The 14,689-nt window shown below is 37.5% G+C and overlaps 1 protein-coding gene across 1 annotated transcript in view; it reads right to left on the bottom strand.

Moving 5' to 3' along the window:
• Positions 1-634: 634 nt before the first annotated feature.
• Positions 635-14,689, bottom strand: part of TMPRSS11D (transmembrane serine protease 11D) — a 50,438-nt gene continuing 36,383 nt past the window's right edge. Inside the window, exons 7-10 of the mRNA XM_082726376.1 lie at positions 12,709-12,886; positions 6,645-6,904; positions 5,398-5,540; positions 635-2,175 (exon numbers count right to left, since the gene is read on the bottom strand). Coding sequence (XP_082582502.1) covers positions 2,014-2,175; positions 5,398-5,540; positions 6,645-6,904; positions 12,709-12,886 — 743 coding nt within the window. The 3' untranslated portion in view covers positions 635-2,013. The remainder of the gene's footprint in view (positions 2,176-5,397; positions 5,541-6,644; positions 6,905-12,708; positions 12,887-14,689) is intronic.

The following is a 14,689-nucleotide window of genomic DNA, read 5'->3' as shown; positions in this document are numbered from 1 at the left end:
AAATAAAGAAAAAAAAAAGAAGCTCTTAAATAGGTGTTCTGGTATTTAATTATCTCTTCATAAAAATAAACATTGGTTAAATATTTTATTTTCAATAAATTGAATTAGTTCTACTTTTTGCTAAATAAGTGCTCTATGTAGCTTTCAACATATAGGAATAAAAAATATGATTATGTGAGGGCATACACACACACACACACACACACACACACATCCATACACAAAACACACTCCCCTCGAGGCTTACTCTAAATTACCAGTTTAATGTTGTCACAGTAAAGCCAGGGAGTGTCAGGCTGGATGCTTGCCTCAGTTACAGAGGCAAGCATTATAAGGCAGCAGAAAGTGCCAAGCCTTTAGAGTCTACTTAGCGATTCTCTTGGGAGATCCAATTAAATAAATTGGATCATCTTTCATAATCATAACTTCCCTTAATACTTAGGTAAGGAAATAGTTTTAAAAGAGTTTGACAACACAAAGAAAAAAAAATGAATAGACTAAATATCTAACAATTTGTTAGGTCAAGCCAAATGAAAGAAAAACAATGTAAGTGACATTCATGTGGGAAATTACAGAGACATCGTCCTGTAAATGCACACTTAGTAGAGATTTTGTAGTAAAATGTCAATGCAAGCAACTGAAAAAAAAAGTTTATTTGAAAGAAGGTGTACTAACAATTTGTACATTTCATCAAGTTGGTTAAATTTTCAACTTCTTTTCCTTAAAAGTACATCGCGTCACTATAGTTCTGTTCGTAATTTTCATGAGGAAATACAAGAAGTTTGCATCACGCACGTTGAGTTCTGATACCCAGGTGTTTTGTTAGCTTTCAGAAGGGAGTAGCCCTGACACATGCGTAACTCAGCTTTAGTTAATGCGAGGATCCCATAAAAATTCAGTTACATTCATGATTCAGACTACATAAATTGCTCTGCCATTGAATTTTTAATGGATTTTATTTACGTTCTTTGGTGATGTGTGTGTAGGGGAGAGAAAAGGAGAAATAGGAAGAAAGGGAAAAGTTCCTTTTCTAAGATAATTCTATTAAAATTATACCATTTAACCTTTCTCTTTGCAAAACAACTCTTCACATATGACAAAATTCATTATTTGTATTTAGCTATTAAGGATCCTTAAATTCTCAGAAATGACTGCCCCTGGGTGATCTTTAGTTCTTACGATTACTCCTATTTAGTTGAGATGTAGTTGTTCAATAGGAGTATTTATTACTTCTACTTAGTTGTTCAAATGCACTGTGTTGTTGTAAGTTATCTGAGAAGGTTGTGTAAGTGTATTTCATCAGTTTATGGAGGAAATACATTCTCTCATATAGATGAAGGATATTTTTAATACAAGCCATCATAATAAGTTATAATTCATTGGGTCTCAGTTGAGGAGTGACAGTTTTACATTTGATCTTAAATGTCTGATATTCATCAGTTCTATGGGAGTGTGTTTTTATAGGATAATTAAGATTGCTGCAGGATTGTACAGTGACTTCACATATTTAATTCTCAGACTAATACCACCTATAAAGTATTGCATAACCAGAAATTTCAAATAAATACTATTTTTCTTGCCTTGTGCTATTCTTTCTGTCTTGAATGTTGCTCTGCCACTTCTTCCTTTGCGAATTTCTATACTTTGCCCGGTTTCCGTGAGGCTTTTTAGAGAAGACTCCTCTGACCCTGCAGATTTATCCAGATTCCTCTGAAGCCTACTCTCAGGGTACCTGTTTTTCTCATTACTGTCTCTTATCACAACTGGAGTAAAACTGTTACCTCTGTAACTAGCTTACGTGTTTCCCCTGCCCCATGGCCACAATACAAGGCAATATTCATACAGCTTTCTTGAGAAAACATAGGATCCGTGTAATAAAGAAGAGATAGTGTTTGTGAAACCATATTATGGAACAGGATATTAAAACAGGGCACTTTTAGTCTCTTTTCCTCCTGAAAAGGAAAGTTTTGGAATTTTAGATATACACCGGCACACAGACCTTGCCACATGGCGCTAGACCCCAGTTTTTTCAGTTATCCAGTCACGATAGGCTGTCACTCGGGTATAGACTCCCGGCTTATCTGGCAGGCCGCACCGATCTCCCCAGCTTACTATCCCCACGAGGAACCAATGCCGCCGTGAGTCCTCTTGAACGAGTGGGCCACCAGAGTCCCCCTGAAGGAAACACAATGAGGAAGGGTTAGGCAACCCTAAAGTATTAAGGAGTTTATTTCTATGCCATAGAAGTCACACCCATTACCACAGTAAATTTAGTCTGCCTTTTTCTGTTGAAATACTATACCATGTTGAAATACTATACTACTTTTCAAGTGAAAATTACTGAAACCCTTCAAGAACACTCGTTCCTTCAGCATGCATGAAAAGATGAGAAACGTGTTTCCCAGACTGTCCTCAGTTGCCTGGCTGAGGGCTACCCATCCCCGACTTTGCCTCCTCCAGGAAGCCTTCCATGGCCTGTGTCTTCCCCCTCCCACTGCCACCCCTTCTGGCTTTGGGCTGGGTTAGTTTTTCACTGCCTATGTTCCCACGTCCTGTGTATATCTCCTTCACCGCTTCTGTATTATGTTATACAAGGACATTTGGGGTCTGTTTGAACTTGCTCCCTTGTAGCAGTTCCCCTGTGGCAGTCACACATTACTACAAACTCATGGCACAGAGGATACTTTTTCAGGCTCTTCTATAAGGTCTGCCATGGAAGGCACACCTATTCTGGACGCTGCTGTATCCTAAGCTTCTAGCTTGCAGGAGATGCTAAGGAAATATTGGTTGGGTGATGAGTCTTCATAAATCTCTTTTGTCTTCCTATTCATAGTACCGCATGGTGTCTGGTATATAATGTATCATCAAGAAGGATTCTTTGGTGAATTATCAAAAAAATTATATGGCAATGAGTAAAACACTCCTTATGAAACACTGACTAACCAATTATAACCAACCAATCAGCATATATTTGTACATGCAGTAATCTAGGTGGGGAGACAACTTTAGTCCGTTTTACATGCTGCTTGGTCGGTTAAGTGTGTGGGTTCTGGAGTGAAGACAGCCCGAGTTGGAATCCACCACTTGTCAGCCATATGACATTCAGTAAGCTGTTTAATGCTCGCTCCCTCTGCCTAAGTTTCCTCACCTGTGAATGATGTTTCTGTATGTTTAAATGAGTTTTTTTTTTTTAAAGATTTTATTTTATTTATTTGACAGAGAGAGATCACAAGTAGGCAGAGAGGCAGAGAGAGAGAGGAGGAAGCAGGCTCCCTGCTGAGCAGAGAGCCCGATGCGGGACTCGATCCCCGGACCCTGAGATCATGACCTGAGCCGAAGGCAGCGGCTTAACCCACTGAGCCACCCAGGCGCCCTGTTTAAATGAGTTTTACATATACGACACTTTCTGTACAGCCGGCATATAGTCTGTACTAAGAAAAGTCAGCCATTACCAAAGGTGCTATTAGAGGAGTTTGCTGTTCATTTGATGGCTCTTAGTAGCTAGCTCTTCGTACCTACTTAGTTACTGGTCTAGATGGGGAGAAGGTCAGGGTGTGAATCACCAGCTTGCATGTCAGCAACTGCATCGAGCTGATTGGCACCTGCCTCCTCTGGGTTATGTGTTTGTGCTCCATTTAACCAGTTCCTCACGCTTTCTCATCATTGGGTTTTTGTTGCAATTTTTTCTTTCTAGTCAGTATCTGCATAATGTCTTACCAAGAGTGCGCAAACAGATGTTAAACTAAAAGGTGTAACTTTCCCTGTATCTGGACAGCTTCACTGCCTTACTGTGCAGACATCTAAGCTTGTGTTCTCTCTTCTAGACTATAACTTTGATGAGTGCAAGGAACACCTTGCTGTGCCTGCACAATATCTGGTGGACAGAAAGTAATTTATACCTTTTCTTTGAAGGCGGGCAGGAAGGAAGGAAACAAGTAACTGATCTCATAAGCTCTTTTGTAAAGTGCCATTTCTTTTTGAAGCAAAACCTTTATGTATTGTTGTATTTCAGTTGAAAATTACTGGGTCCAGAGTGGAACACACCAGGAAATTTTCATGATGAGCTAAGGCTTGGTCTGGGCTTGAGGGCAAGAGCAGAATTTGGGCATACAGAAGGTAAGGGGGATCTTGAGGAAAGCATGAGTAAGTGTTCTCTACCACAAAGACATCTCCACTTAAAGGAAAAAAGCCCATGGGTAGTTAATGGTATTTTGAAAATTGATAAGCAGTTCCTCTCAATTTACACATATCTTGCAGTTATTAAAAAAATGTTTAGTTTTGGGAAAGAGCCCACAGATTGGGATCTTTGAAAAACTGTGGAAGAGCTACTTACCTACTTTTTCAAGAATGTGAACACTAAATATAAAAGCCAGTAATATTTGGGGAAAGAATAAACCCGATTTTTCTGCATACTATTTGCTCCAGAAAACAGCAGCAGTTTCCTCAAGAAAGATTAATTTTTCTTAAATTTCCAGAAATGTAATTCCTGATAAGTAATTAGTTACTGCTTTTACTAAATGGGGTTTCAGACATTAGATTAAAATCTACTGAAGGACATAACCACACTAATTTTTAAAATAGTTTAATTAAAACTCTTAGTATTAAAACTGTGTTCTAATTACTTAAAGATTTCATAATTATTTGCATTTTTATGTTTGGTTGAAAATGATAGGCAGATCTAAATAGTTTTCCCCCCTCATTTGTTCTGTTTTACAGTTATGGACACTGTTGTGACTCAAATAACTAAGCTTTTTGTGTACGTTTTCTATCTTTAAGGTGCTGATATTCAGGTGTTTTTTATATTTTAAAATCAATTATTGTCTAGGACTCTTAGATGAGTGATTAATTTATTTAAACCTTTAGAGTAACTGAGAGTTTGAGATTGAAATGATATATTTTTCAGAGATTGACGTTATTAACATCAGTGGTCATGGTCTAGGTTAACAACAGTTTTAAAAATAGCTGAGATGGCTGAGATTTCTTTGTTGTTTGGCACATGCGACGTAGTCAATCTTCATCTACTCTTTAATGATACCTAAAAAATTCTGTACTACTCTTATCCCCAATTTATGGATAAAAGATTCGTTATAAAGGTTAAGGACATTATGTTAGTAAAAAAATAAAAAAATAAAATTAAAAAAAAGGTTAAGGAGTTCAAATGCAGTTCTGTCTTGTTCTTGAGCTTTGCTGGTTAAACGGTCTGGAATTTGGTTTCTCAAAATTAGTGTTGGATCACCTTCATAAGGGAGTTTCAATTAGAAAATCTAGATAACAAATTTTTAGAGGATCAGGGCTGTGTATTGTAATTATGTTACCTCTATGCCTAGCGCAGTGTCACAGGCTAGTTAAGCACTTATAAACTTAGATAACGATGTGATAACATTGTCATGAACTTACCCGGCATGCATCCACTCCGCCTTGAGGTAGACCCGCACATAGCATTCCAGGCGAGACGGCTCCATTATAACTAACAGGTGCATTACATACATCATTACTTATTATTCTGACCCGTGCTTGCCGTAGATCTGAAACCGTGTTACCTGTGAAGTATAAAAGCAAACAAAAAACAAAATTGATAAATTAATAACTCTACGGAAATAGGGGAAGGAATAAGTGTATCCCAAACACTATTTCTTATTCAGCGAAGGAGTCTATTGAAGATGTAAGTAGATTCCTGCAGTAGAGTAGAATAACCCCTATACACAGATGAATTTTATTTTCTTGCTTTATCTTTGTGATGCAGTGCCCTTTAGACTTTGAAAGCAAAACAAATCTGCTATTGACTAGTAGTATTTAAGTTATTCACTGATTGACTTTGAATTGAAAAAAATAACATATTGAAGAACCTTTAATCTAGCAATTGAAAGAGAAACCAGTCTGGTTTCAAGGCTAAAGCACTAATTTATTGTATGTTTATGTTCCTTCAAAGTGGCACTGCCATTTTTGTGATTGGTACACATTTTATCTATTTTACCACATTACTTTGGGTCATAAAAACACAATGAGATATTTTCTAAGACAATGAAGCCTTCATATTATTCCTTGGAGATACAATCTACAACATGAGCTGAAGCATGTGGAAATTGTTAATGCTATCCTTCCACACCCTGGCTGATACTCTCATTTTCACCATGGCCCTATTTGTTCCTTCTTGTTGCCCTCATTTTTATGCCTATTTTATTTATTCAGTAAACAAGAGTGAGCAATGCTTATGTATATATGGAGTTTCTTGCTCTAGAGGCAAGATTCATTTCATCTCAGAATACCTTAATGGTTGTTAATAACCGTAGAGAATACTTATCCAAAGCTTCTTTTCAATTTTTTAAAAAAATTTCCTTATGGGGGAGACATTTGAGATCTACAGAGTCTCTGGATCATTGAAGAACTCATGTTTCCTCATCCCTTTGGTTTACATATCCTTATTACTATGTTTGAGAATTCCCCATAGTTTGTAGGGACATTGCTTTGCTTTCCTGAGGAAACCCAGTAATAACTAGAGCTTGGACTCTTTGAATATAAGGTTGTTCCTTCCATAGAACATGTCCTTCAGGTGTTCCCTAATCTGAAAAAAAATTACATAACAGAAAGTGCCAGGGGATTTTGTTATTGTTGTTGTTGTTGTTTAATTTTCCCGAGACACTTACCACCAAATTCTGAAGATCCCCATCCTGTCACATAAGCAGAAGAACCAGGTGCAATATTCTGGGTAGCCTCTGGGAGACACACCCTATGGATATCTTTGGTAAAATTGATGCCTCTATCAAGTTGGATAGCTGCAATATCATTTTCATGAGTTGCAGGGTTATAATTGTTATGGATTAAAATAGTCCTTACTCCTCTTCTCTGTTTAGGAAATGTTATCGAAACACCAAAAGTGGCAGTCCATACACGAGGATTAGATTGGCTAAAAAAAAAAAATAAAAAATAAAAAAAAGAAAATATACTTTGAAAGGGAATCTGTGAGAGTTTTTAATATTTGAATTTTGTGTTTGTCCTTCTTGTTACCAGCTAGCAACTATTTGATCAGTATCTCTTTGGTGTATATGTCTGGAGTACATAGCTAGTAATGAATGATCATTTATCTAAAGGATCTGTAAATTGGGGGTTGAATAACTTGGTGTTGCTCCTAAGGTTGAATAAAAATAAAATGTAACCACATAACAATGCAAGAGTTTTGTGGAATTTAGATAGAGATGATACGGAAATAAAAATATATATGTCTAGGAAATAATTTTATAAGGTACAGTAACTTATGTAAGAAGAATGCTAGTGGGGCGCCTGGGTGGCTCAGTGGGTTAAGCCGCTGCCTTCGGCTCAGGTCATGATCTCAGGGTCCTGGGATCGAGTCCCGCATCGGGCTCTCTGCTCAGCAGGGGCCTGCTTCCTTCCCTTCCCCTCTCTCTGCCTGCCTCTCTACCTACTGTGATCTCTCTCTGTCAAATAAATAAATAAAATCTTTAAAAAAAAAAAAAAAGAATGCTAGTTAAAAATCCTAATGAGAAAAGTAATATACAGTAAGCAAATTACACACTTTTTTCATATTGAACTTCTTTTGCTCAGGTTTTTTTTTTTTTTTTTTTTTAAAGATTTTATTTGTTTATTTGACAGAGAGAGATCACAAGCAGACGGAGAGGCAGGCAGAGAGGGAGATAGAGGGAAGCAGGTTCCCCGCTGAGCAGAGAGCCCGATGTGGGACTCGATCCCAGGACCCCGAGATCATGACCTGAGCCGAAGGCAGCGGCTTAATCCACTGAGCCACCCAGGCGCCCCTTGCTCAGGTTCTTTACAGAGAAGATTCTTTAAAAAAATTTTTTTATTTATTATTTATTTATTTATTTAAAAAATTAACATATAATGTATTATTTACCCCTGGGATGTAGGTCTGTGAATCATCAGGCTTACACATTTCACAGCATTCACCATAACACAGAGCCTCCCCAATGTCCATAACCCAACCATCTTCTCCCTTCCCCCCAGAAACCCTCAGTTTGTTTTGTGAGATTAAGAGTGTCTTATGGTTTGTCTCCCTCCCAATCCCATCTTGTTTCATTTTTTCCCTCCCTATCCCCCACAACCCTCCATTCTGCCTCTCAAATTCCTCATATCAGAGAGATCATATGATAATTGTTTTTCTACAGAGAAGATTCTAAAGATATTCTTCATCTCTTTTTTCCCTTCCCTTTTTTTTCATCCAGCATGTGAATAAGAGCATGATTTTGGAAAAAGTTACATTTAGATTTAAATCTTGGCCATGCCATATATTAACAGTGTTATTTAGGGCAATTTATTTCATATCTCTAATTCTTAGTTTATTTTTGCATAAAATGTGATTGTTGATATGCTCTTGCTCAGTTTGTAAGTATTGAGACAAGAGTGTCAAGCACAGTGTTTGGTGCACAAAGTAAACATTCAATGAAGCTAACTATTATTTTCATTAGTTAGAGTCATTATTAAGTGTCTACTTTGTATAAGAAACAGTATGAGTGTCTGGGATTAAAAATATAAATAACTATGCTATAGCAATCAGACAAAAAAAGACAAAAGGCATCTGAATCAGCAAGGAAGAAGCAGAACTTTCATTATTTGCAGATGACATTATACCATATCTAGAAAAGCTCAAAGACTCCACCAAAAAAACTGCTAGAACTGATAGATGAATTCAGTAAAATTGCAGGCTACAAAATTAACATACAGAAATCTGTTGTATTTCTATACAACAGTAATGAATCAGCAGAAAGAGAAATTAGGGAATCAATCCCATTTATAATTGCACCAAAAACAGGAAGAAACCTAGGAATAAACCTAACCAAAGAGGTGAAAGACCTATACTCTGAATACTATAAAACACTAATGAAAGAAATTGGAGATGACACAAAGAAATGCAGACATTCCATGCTCATGGACTGGAAGAGCAAATATTGTTAAAATGTCTATATACCTGCCTCACATTGAGGTCTTTTATCCATTTCGAGTTTATCTTTGTCTATGATGTAATACAATGGTCAAGTTTCATTCTTCTATATATAATTGTCCAATTTCCCCAGCACCATTTATTGAAGAGACTGTCTTTTTTCCAATGTATATCTTTTCCTACTTTGTCAAAGATTAGTTGACCATAGGGTTGTGGGTCCATATCTGGGCTCTCTACTCTGTTCCACTGGTCTATGTGCCTGTTTTTGTACCAGTACCATGCTATGATGTCTTGGTGATCACAGCTTTGTAGTAAAGCTCGAAATAAGGTAACGTGATGCTTCCAGTTTTGTTTTCCATTTTCAACATTTCCTTAGCAATTCGGGGTCTCTTCTGGTTCCACACAAATTTTAGGATTGTTTGTTTCAGCACCTTGAAAAATGCTGGTGGAATTTTGATCAAGATGGCATTGAAGTATAGATTGCTCTAGGCAGTATAGAAATTTTAACAATGTTTATTCTTCTGATCCAGGAGCATGGAATGCTTTTCCATCTTTTTGTGTCTTCAATTTCTTCCATGAGTACAGTTCCTTTACCTCGTTGGTTAGGTTTATTCCTAAGTATTTTATGGTTCTTGGTGCTATAGTAAATGGAATCAATTCTCGAATTTCCTTTTCCATATTTTCATGTTTTAGTGTATAAGAAAGCAACTGATTTCCGTCTCCAAAAGCAAAGGAAACAAAAGTGAAAATAATCTTTTGGGACTTCATCAAGACCAAAAGCTTCTGCACAGCAAAGGAAACAGTCAGCAAAACAAAGAGGCAACCCATGGAGTGGGAGAAGATATTTGCAAATGGCACTACAGACAAAGGGCTGATATCCAGGATCTATAAAGAACTGCTCAAACTCATCACCTAAAAAACAGATAATCATGTCAAAAAATGGGCAGAAGACATGAAAAGACACTTCTCCAAAGAAGGCATACAAATGACCAACAGACACATGAAAAAATGTTCATCTCCATTAGCCATCAGGGAGATTCAAATAGAAAACACATTGAGAAACCATGTTACACCAGTTAGAATGACCAAAATTAATAAGACAGTAAACAACAAGTATTGGAGAGGATGTGGAGAAAGGGAAACCCTCTTACACTGTTGGTGGGAATGCAAGTTGGTGCAGCCACTTTGGGAAACAGTGTGGAGATTCCTTAAGAAATTAAAAATAGAGCTTCCCTATGACCCTGCAATTGCACTACTGGATATTTACCCCAAAGATACTGATGTAGTGAACAGAAGGGACATTTGTACCCCAGTGTTCATAGCAACAATGGCCATAGTCGCCAAGCTGTGGAAAGAGCCAAGATGCTCTTCAGCAGACGAATGGATAAGGAAGATATGGTCCATATATACAATGGAGTATTATGCCTCCATCATAAAGGATGACTACCCAAATTTTGTATCAACATGGATGGGACTGGAGGAGATTATGCTGAGTGAAATATGTCAAGCAAAGAAAGTCAATTATCATACGGATTCACTTACTTGTGAAACATAAGAAATAGCATGGAGGACATTAGGAGAAGGAAGGGAAAACTGAAGAGGGAGAAATCAGAGGGGGAGATGAATCATGAGAGACTGTGGACTCTGAGAAACAAACTGAAGGTTTTAGAGGGGAAGAGGGTGGAGGGATGAGTGAGCCAGGTGGTGGGTATTTAGGAGGGCACGTATTGCATGGAGCCCTGGGTGTGGTACATAAACAATGAATCTTGGAGCACTGAAAAAATAAAATTAAATTAAAAAATAAAAATGAAAAGCTGGAGTAATCACATTTCTGGACTTCAAGTTATATTACAAAGCTATAGTAATTGAAACAGTATAGTACTGGCACAAAAATAGACAGATCAATAAAACGGAAGAGAAAACCCAGAAATGAGCCCAGAACTAGGTGGTCAATTAAACTTTGACAAAGCAGGAAAGAAGATGTTCCAAGCATTTAAAATCATGAATTCCTTTGGTAATCATTGACAATATTTATAACAATGGCTTTCATTATAGTGATATCCTTTACTTAGCTTTGGTGTTTGTGTCTGTCTAGGGCTTTGAATCCAGTACATCCTTAATTAATGCAAGTATTTGCATTCCTGATTCCCATACTCAAAGGTGATTAAAATCAATTAGTGCCATTTTTCTTTGGCCTTTTAGGTGGGACTAAACATTGAACCTTGAGCTCCAGCCAGAATGTATTATTCTCTATCCCTAGATTCTGCCTACTTTTTCAGGTTAAAGAGCATTTGCTCAATTTGCTTCTTCTCCGTTAAATGTTACTATCCCTTCCTCCATTTTTTCCCATTGGAATTTTGAAAAATCTTCAGTATTTGTAAGAAGTTCTTTGCAGATTTGAGGGTACTGCTGTATAATTTAGTGCCTGTTACAAAACTGTTAAGAGAGAGTAAATTTTATCATGATTAGTGCACAATGTTCCTAAACCTGAAAAAGTAGGTAGATTTCGGGGGTAGAGAATAACTTAACCTGGCAGGAGCTCAAGGTTCATGCCTTGAGAAATAAGTCTGGGTTGATTGGAGAGGAGGGCTTTAGGTATGTGGTAAATTGGATTTTAGACTGTGGATATTCAGTGAGTCTGAGAGGAAAATAGATATGGTCAGAGGCACATTTGATTTAGATCATCTTCACTTTTCTGAGTGAACGTTTAGAGTTTAGTTCCCAGCAACTGTAGGGGTCTAGGATGCTCCTATAATAAGGCGTGTCTGGGGGGCGCCTGGGTGGCTCAGTGGGTTAAGCCTCTGCCTTCGGCTTAGGTCATGTTCCCAGGTCCTGGGATCGAGCCCCGCATCGCATCGGGCTCTCTGCTCAGCAGGGAGCCTGCTTCACACCCCCACTCCCCGCCCCGCTCTCTCTGCCTGCCTCTCTGCCTACTTGTGATCTCTCTGTCTGTCAAATAAATGAATAAAATCTTAAAAAAAAATAAGGCGTGTCTGTACTTTACAGATTTTAGTCATCTGAGTCTAAAGTCCTTCTATTCTGAGTAAGTTTATGCATCCTACTCTCCACTGGCAGATTATTACCCTCATGTTAGCAATAGCCTTCAGTTACATCAATGAAAAATTCTTTGTAGGTTGTTTAAATTCATTTTGTTTATGCTGCTCACTATTCCTGATCATTATTTTTGTGCATGTTTATCTCTAACATTAGAATGTAGGCTCCTTTACAGTACAGGCAATGGTTAACTAGCTGCTATGATAACACTGTGCTCATAGTAGATATTCAATAATTGTTTGGAAAGAATTAGTTAATAACATAGGACAGTCTTGGATCAGCCATCAGTCTGTTGATCAGCTTACATGATATAATGTGAAAATTTCCTATAACAATTCATTTTGCTAACATTTAACATATGTTTAGATTAATGTATTTGACCCTATCAAAAACACTAAAACATAGATAATAGTAGGCTCCTAATTTGGGGGGAAAAAAGAGGCTTATAAAGGTTGAATAATTTTCTCAAGCTTACATAGCTAGGATTTAAATTAAACATTCTGACATATAAATCATTGTTCTTTACCATGACAGCATACTATTACCTGAAACAGAAAAATAGGATTAAATTAGCAAGGTGAAGGAGAAAAAAAAATATTTTTGCTATGATGGATAGGAAGAAAAGACTCATAATATTTTTTGTATCCAATTATTTTTAGCACAATCCAAATATGTTCCATCTTCGGGGTTTGGGTGGCGTTCTCCTAGTTGTTCCCAGATGGGTAGGTAAGCTGCGGCCTCACCTTCTGAAGCAGTGAGCTGCCGTCAGGACCCACATGCTGCTGATCAGGATGCCGCCACAGTGGTGAACCTTATTCACCTGTAGACTCACTTGCCACGGCCAGTCTCCTTCCTCAGCCTGAGTGCCTCCTGTGATCCTCTCCTCAGACAAAGTTATTAGGTCTGGACGGGCCCCACAGCCTAATGAGAAAAGAACAAGAATGGGCTGGGAAGGTCGTGATTCATTTACATTTGGGAGGTGCTGCTAGAATCTCTCCATCTTTAACAACTTTTCTGTGTTTCATGGGTTTTTCTCCAGAACATGCTAACCTTTCCAAAAGCATGATCAGTATGTTTTTTTTTTTAGAGTACTTATGTGACTCCTGTTGACTATAGACCACATTTTGGAGAATATTTCTGAACTTGAGATGCAGGCTTCGAATTCTGGAGAGCCTTCAGAGTTTTCTGGAGTTTCTCATGAATGGAAGTTAAGATGGGTTAGTGCTGGGTGTAAGACCTTGGGCCAAAAGTTCACTAGAAAATTTTCATCTTCTCTTTAGCTTTGCTATTCAAAAGTGTGGTCTGTGGACCTGCAATATGGGCATACCCTGGAAGTTTATAAGTTTATTAGAAATGTTGAGACTGTGTGAAAATAACCCAAGGGTCTATCAGTGGGTGAGTGGGTCAAAGGAATGTCTCTCTCTCTCTCTCTCTCTATATATATATATATATATATATATATATTTACACACACACACACACACACACACACACACACACGGATATTATTCATCCTTAAAAAAGAAGGAAACCTTGTTGTTTGCAACAACATGGATGAACTGGAATGTATCTCGTAAGTAAAATAAGCCAGATAAATTCTGCATGGTACCACTTATATGCTGTAGAATCTTAAAAAAATAGTCAAATTCCTAGAAAGAAAGAGTAGAAAGTAGTTACTAGGAGACGGAGGGTGGAGGAAATGGGGAGAATTTGGTAAAAGTGTAAAAAATTCAGCTATAAGGTCAATAAGGTCTGAGGATCTAGTGTGTAACAGGGTGACTACAGTGGATAACACTATTGTATAATTGAAATTTGCAAGAGTATAGAATTTAAAAGTTCTTCTAAAAAAGGGGGCGGCTAAATATGTGAGGTGATGAATATATTACCTAGATGGAATCTTTTTGTAATATATCTATATATATAACAAATCATAATTTGTGTACTTTAAATATCTTACAATTTTATCAATTTTCCCTCAAGGCTGAAAAAAAATTGACTCTAAGGCACATGCCAGGGAACAAATGAGAAGCTGCATTCCCCCGCCTTCCCAACGTTATTGTGGAATAATTAACAAATACAGTTCTGTATTTTTAAAATGTATAGTGTGTGAGTTGATATACATATACATTGTTGATTACCAAGGTCAAGACAACCAACACCTCCATCACCTCACATAGTTAACTCTTGTGTGCATGTGGTGAAAATGCTTAAGATATACTGTCAGCAACTTTCAAGCATACAATACTATCTTATTAATCATAGTCACCATGCTGTGTGTCAGAGCCTCAGAACTTACTAGAAGCTACATTCTAATGAGTGATTCCTGTGTACACTGAAGTTGGGGGAAAACTGTTCTCATCAAGAAATCTCCATAGTGGTGATCCAGCTCATCATGAAAGTTCCAGTCCACCTCCATAACTCACTCTATATTTCCAAATACACCCTCAAAAAAGAGTTACTGCAGGTCCACAGAGTATACTTGAGGGTAACTGAGGGTTTGTAAGTATCTAAGTGAGATTTAAACATCTTAAGAGAGAAAGCCTATGAACACTCCAATGGCTGAAACTGAAATGATCATTCAAGTCCTCTCAATTCCCCTTCCCATGATTTACTTCCTTTTTTTAGTCTAATTAGAAGTAAACCACCACCAACAATTTCTATTGCTCTAAAGTAGTGACACTGTTTAATAGAACATCCATCCAAAGGCATTTTTTCCTAACAGAC

This window comes from Mustela nivalis (genome assembly GCF_964662115.1).
Source record: "Mustela nivalis genome assembly, chromosome: 4".
NCBI classification, from domain to species: domain Eukaryota; kingdom Metazoa; phylum Chordata; class Mammalia; order Carnivora; family Mustelidae; genus Mustela; species Mustela nivalis.
This window is presented reverse-complemented; position numbering and strand designations above follow the sequence as displayed.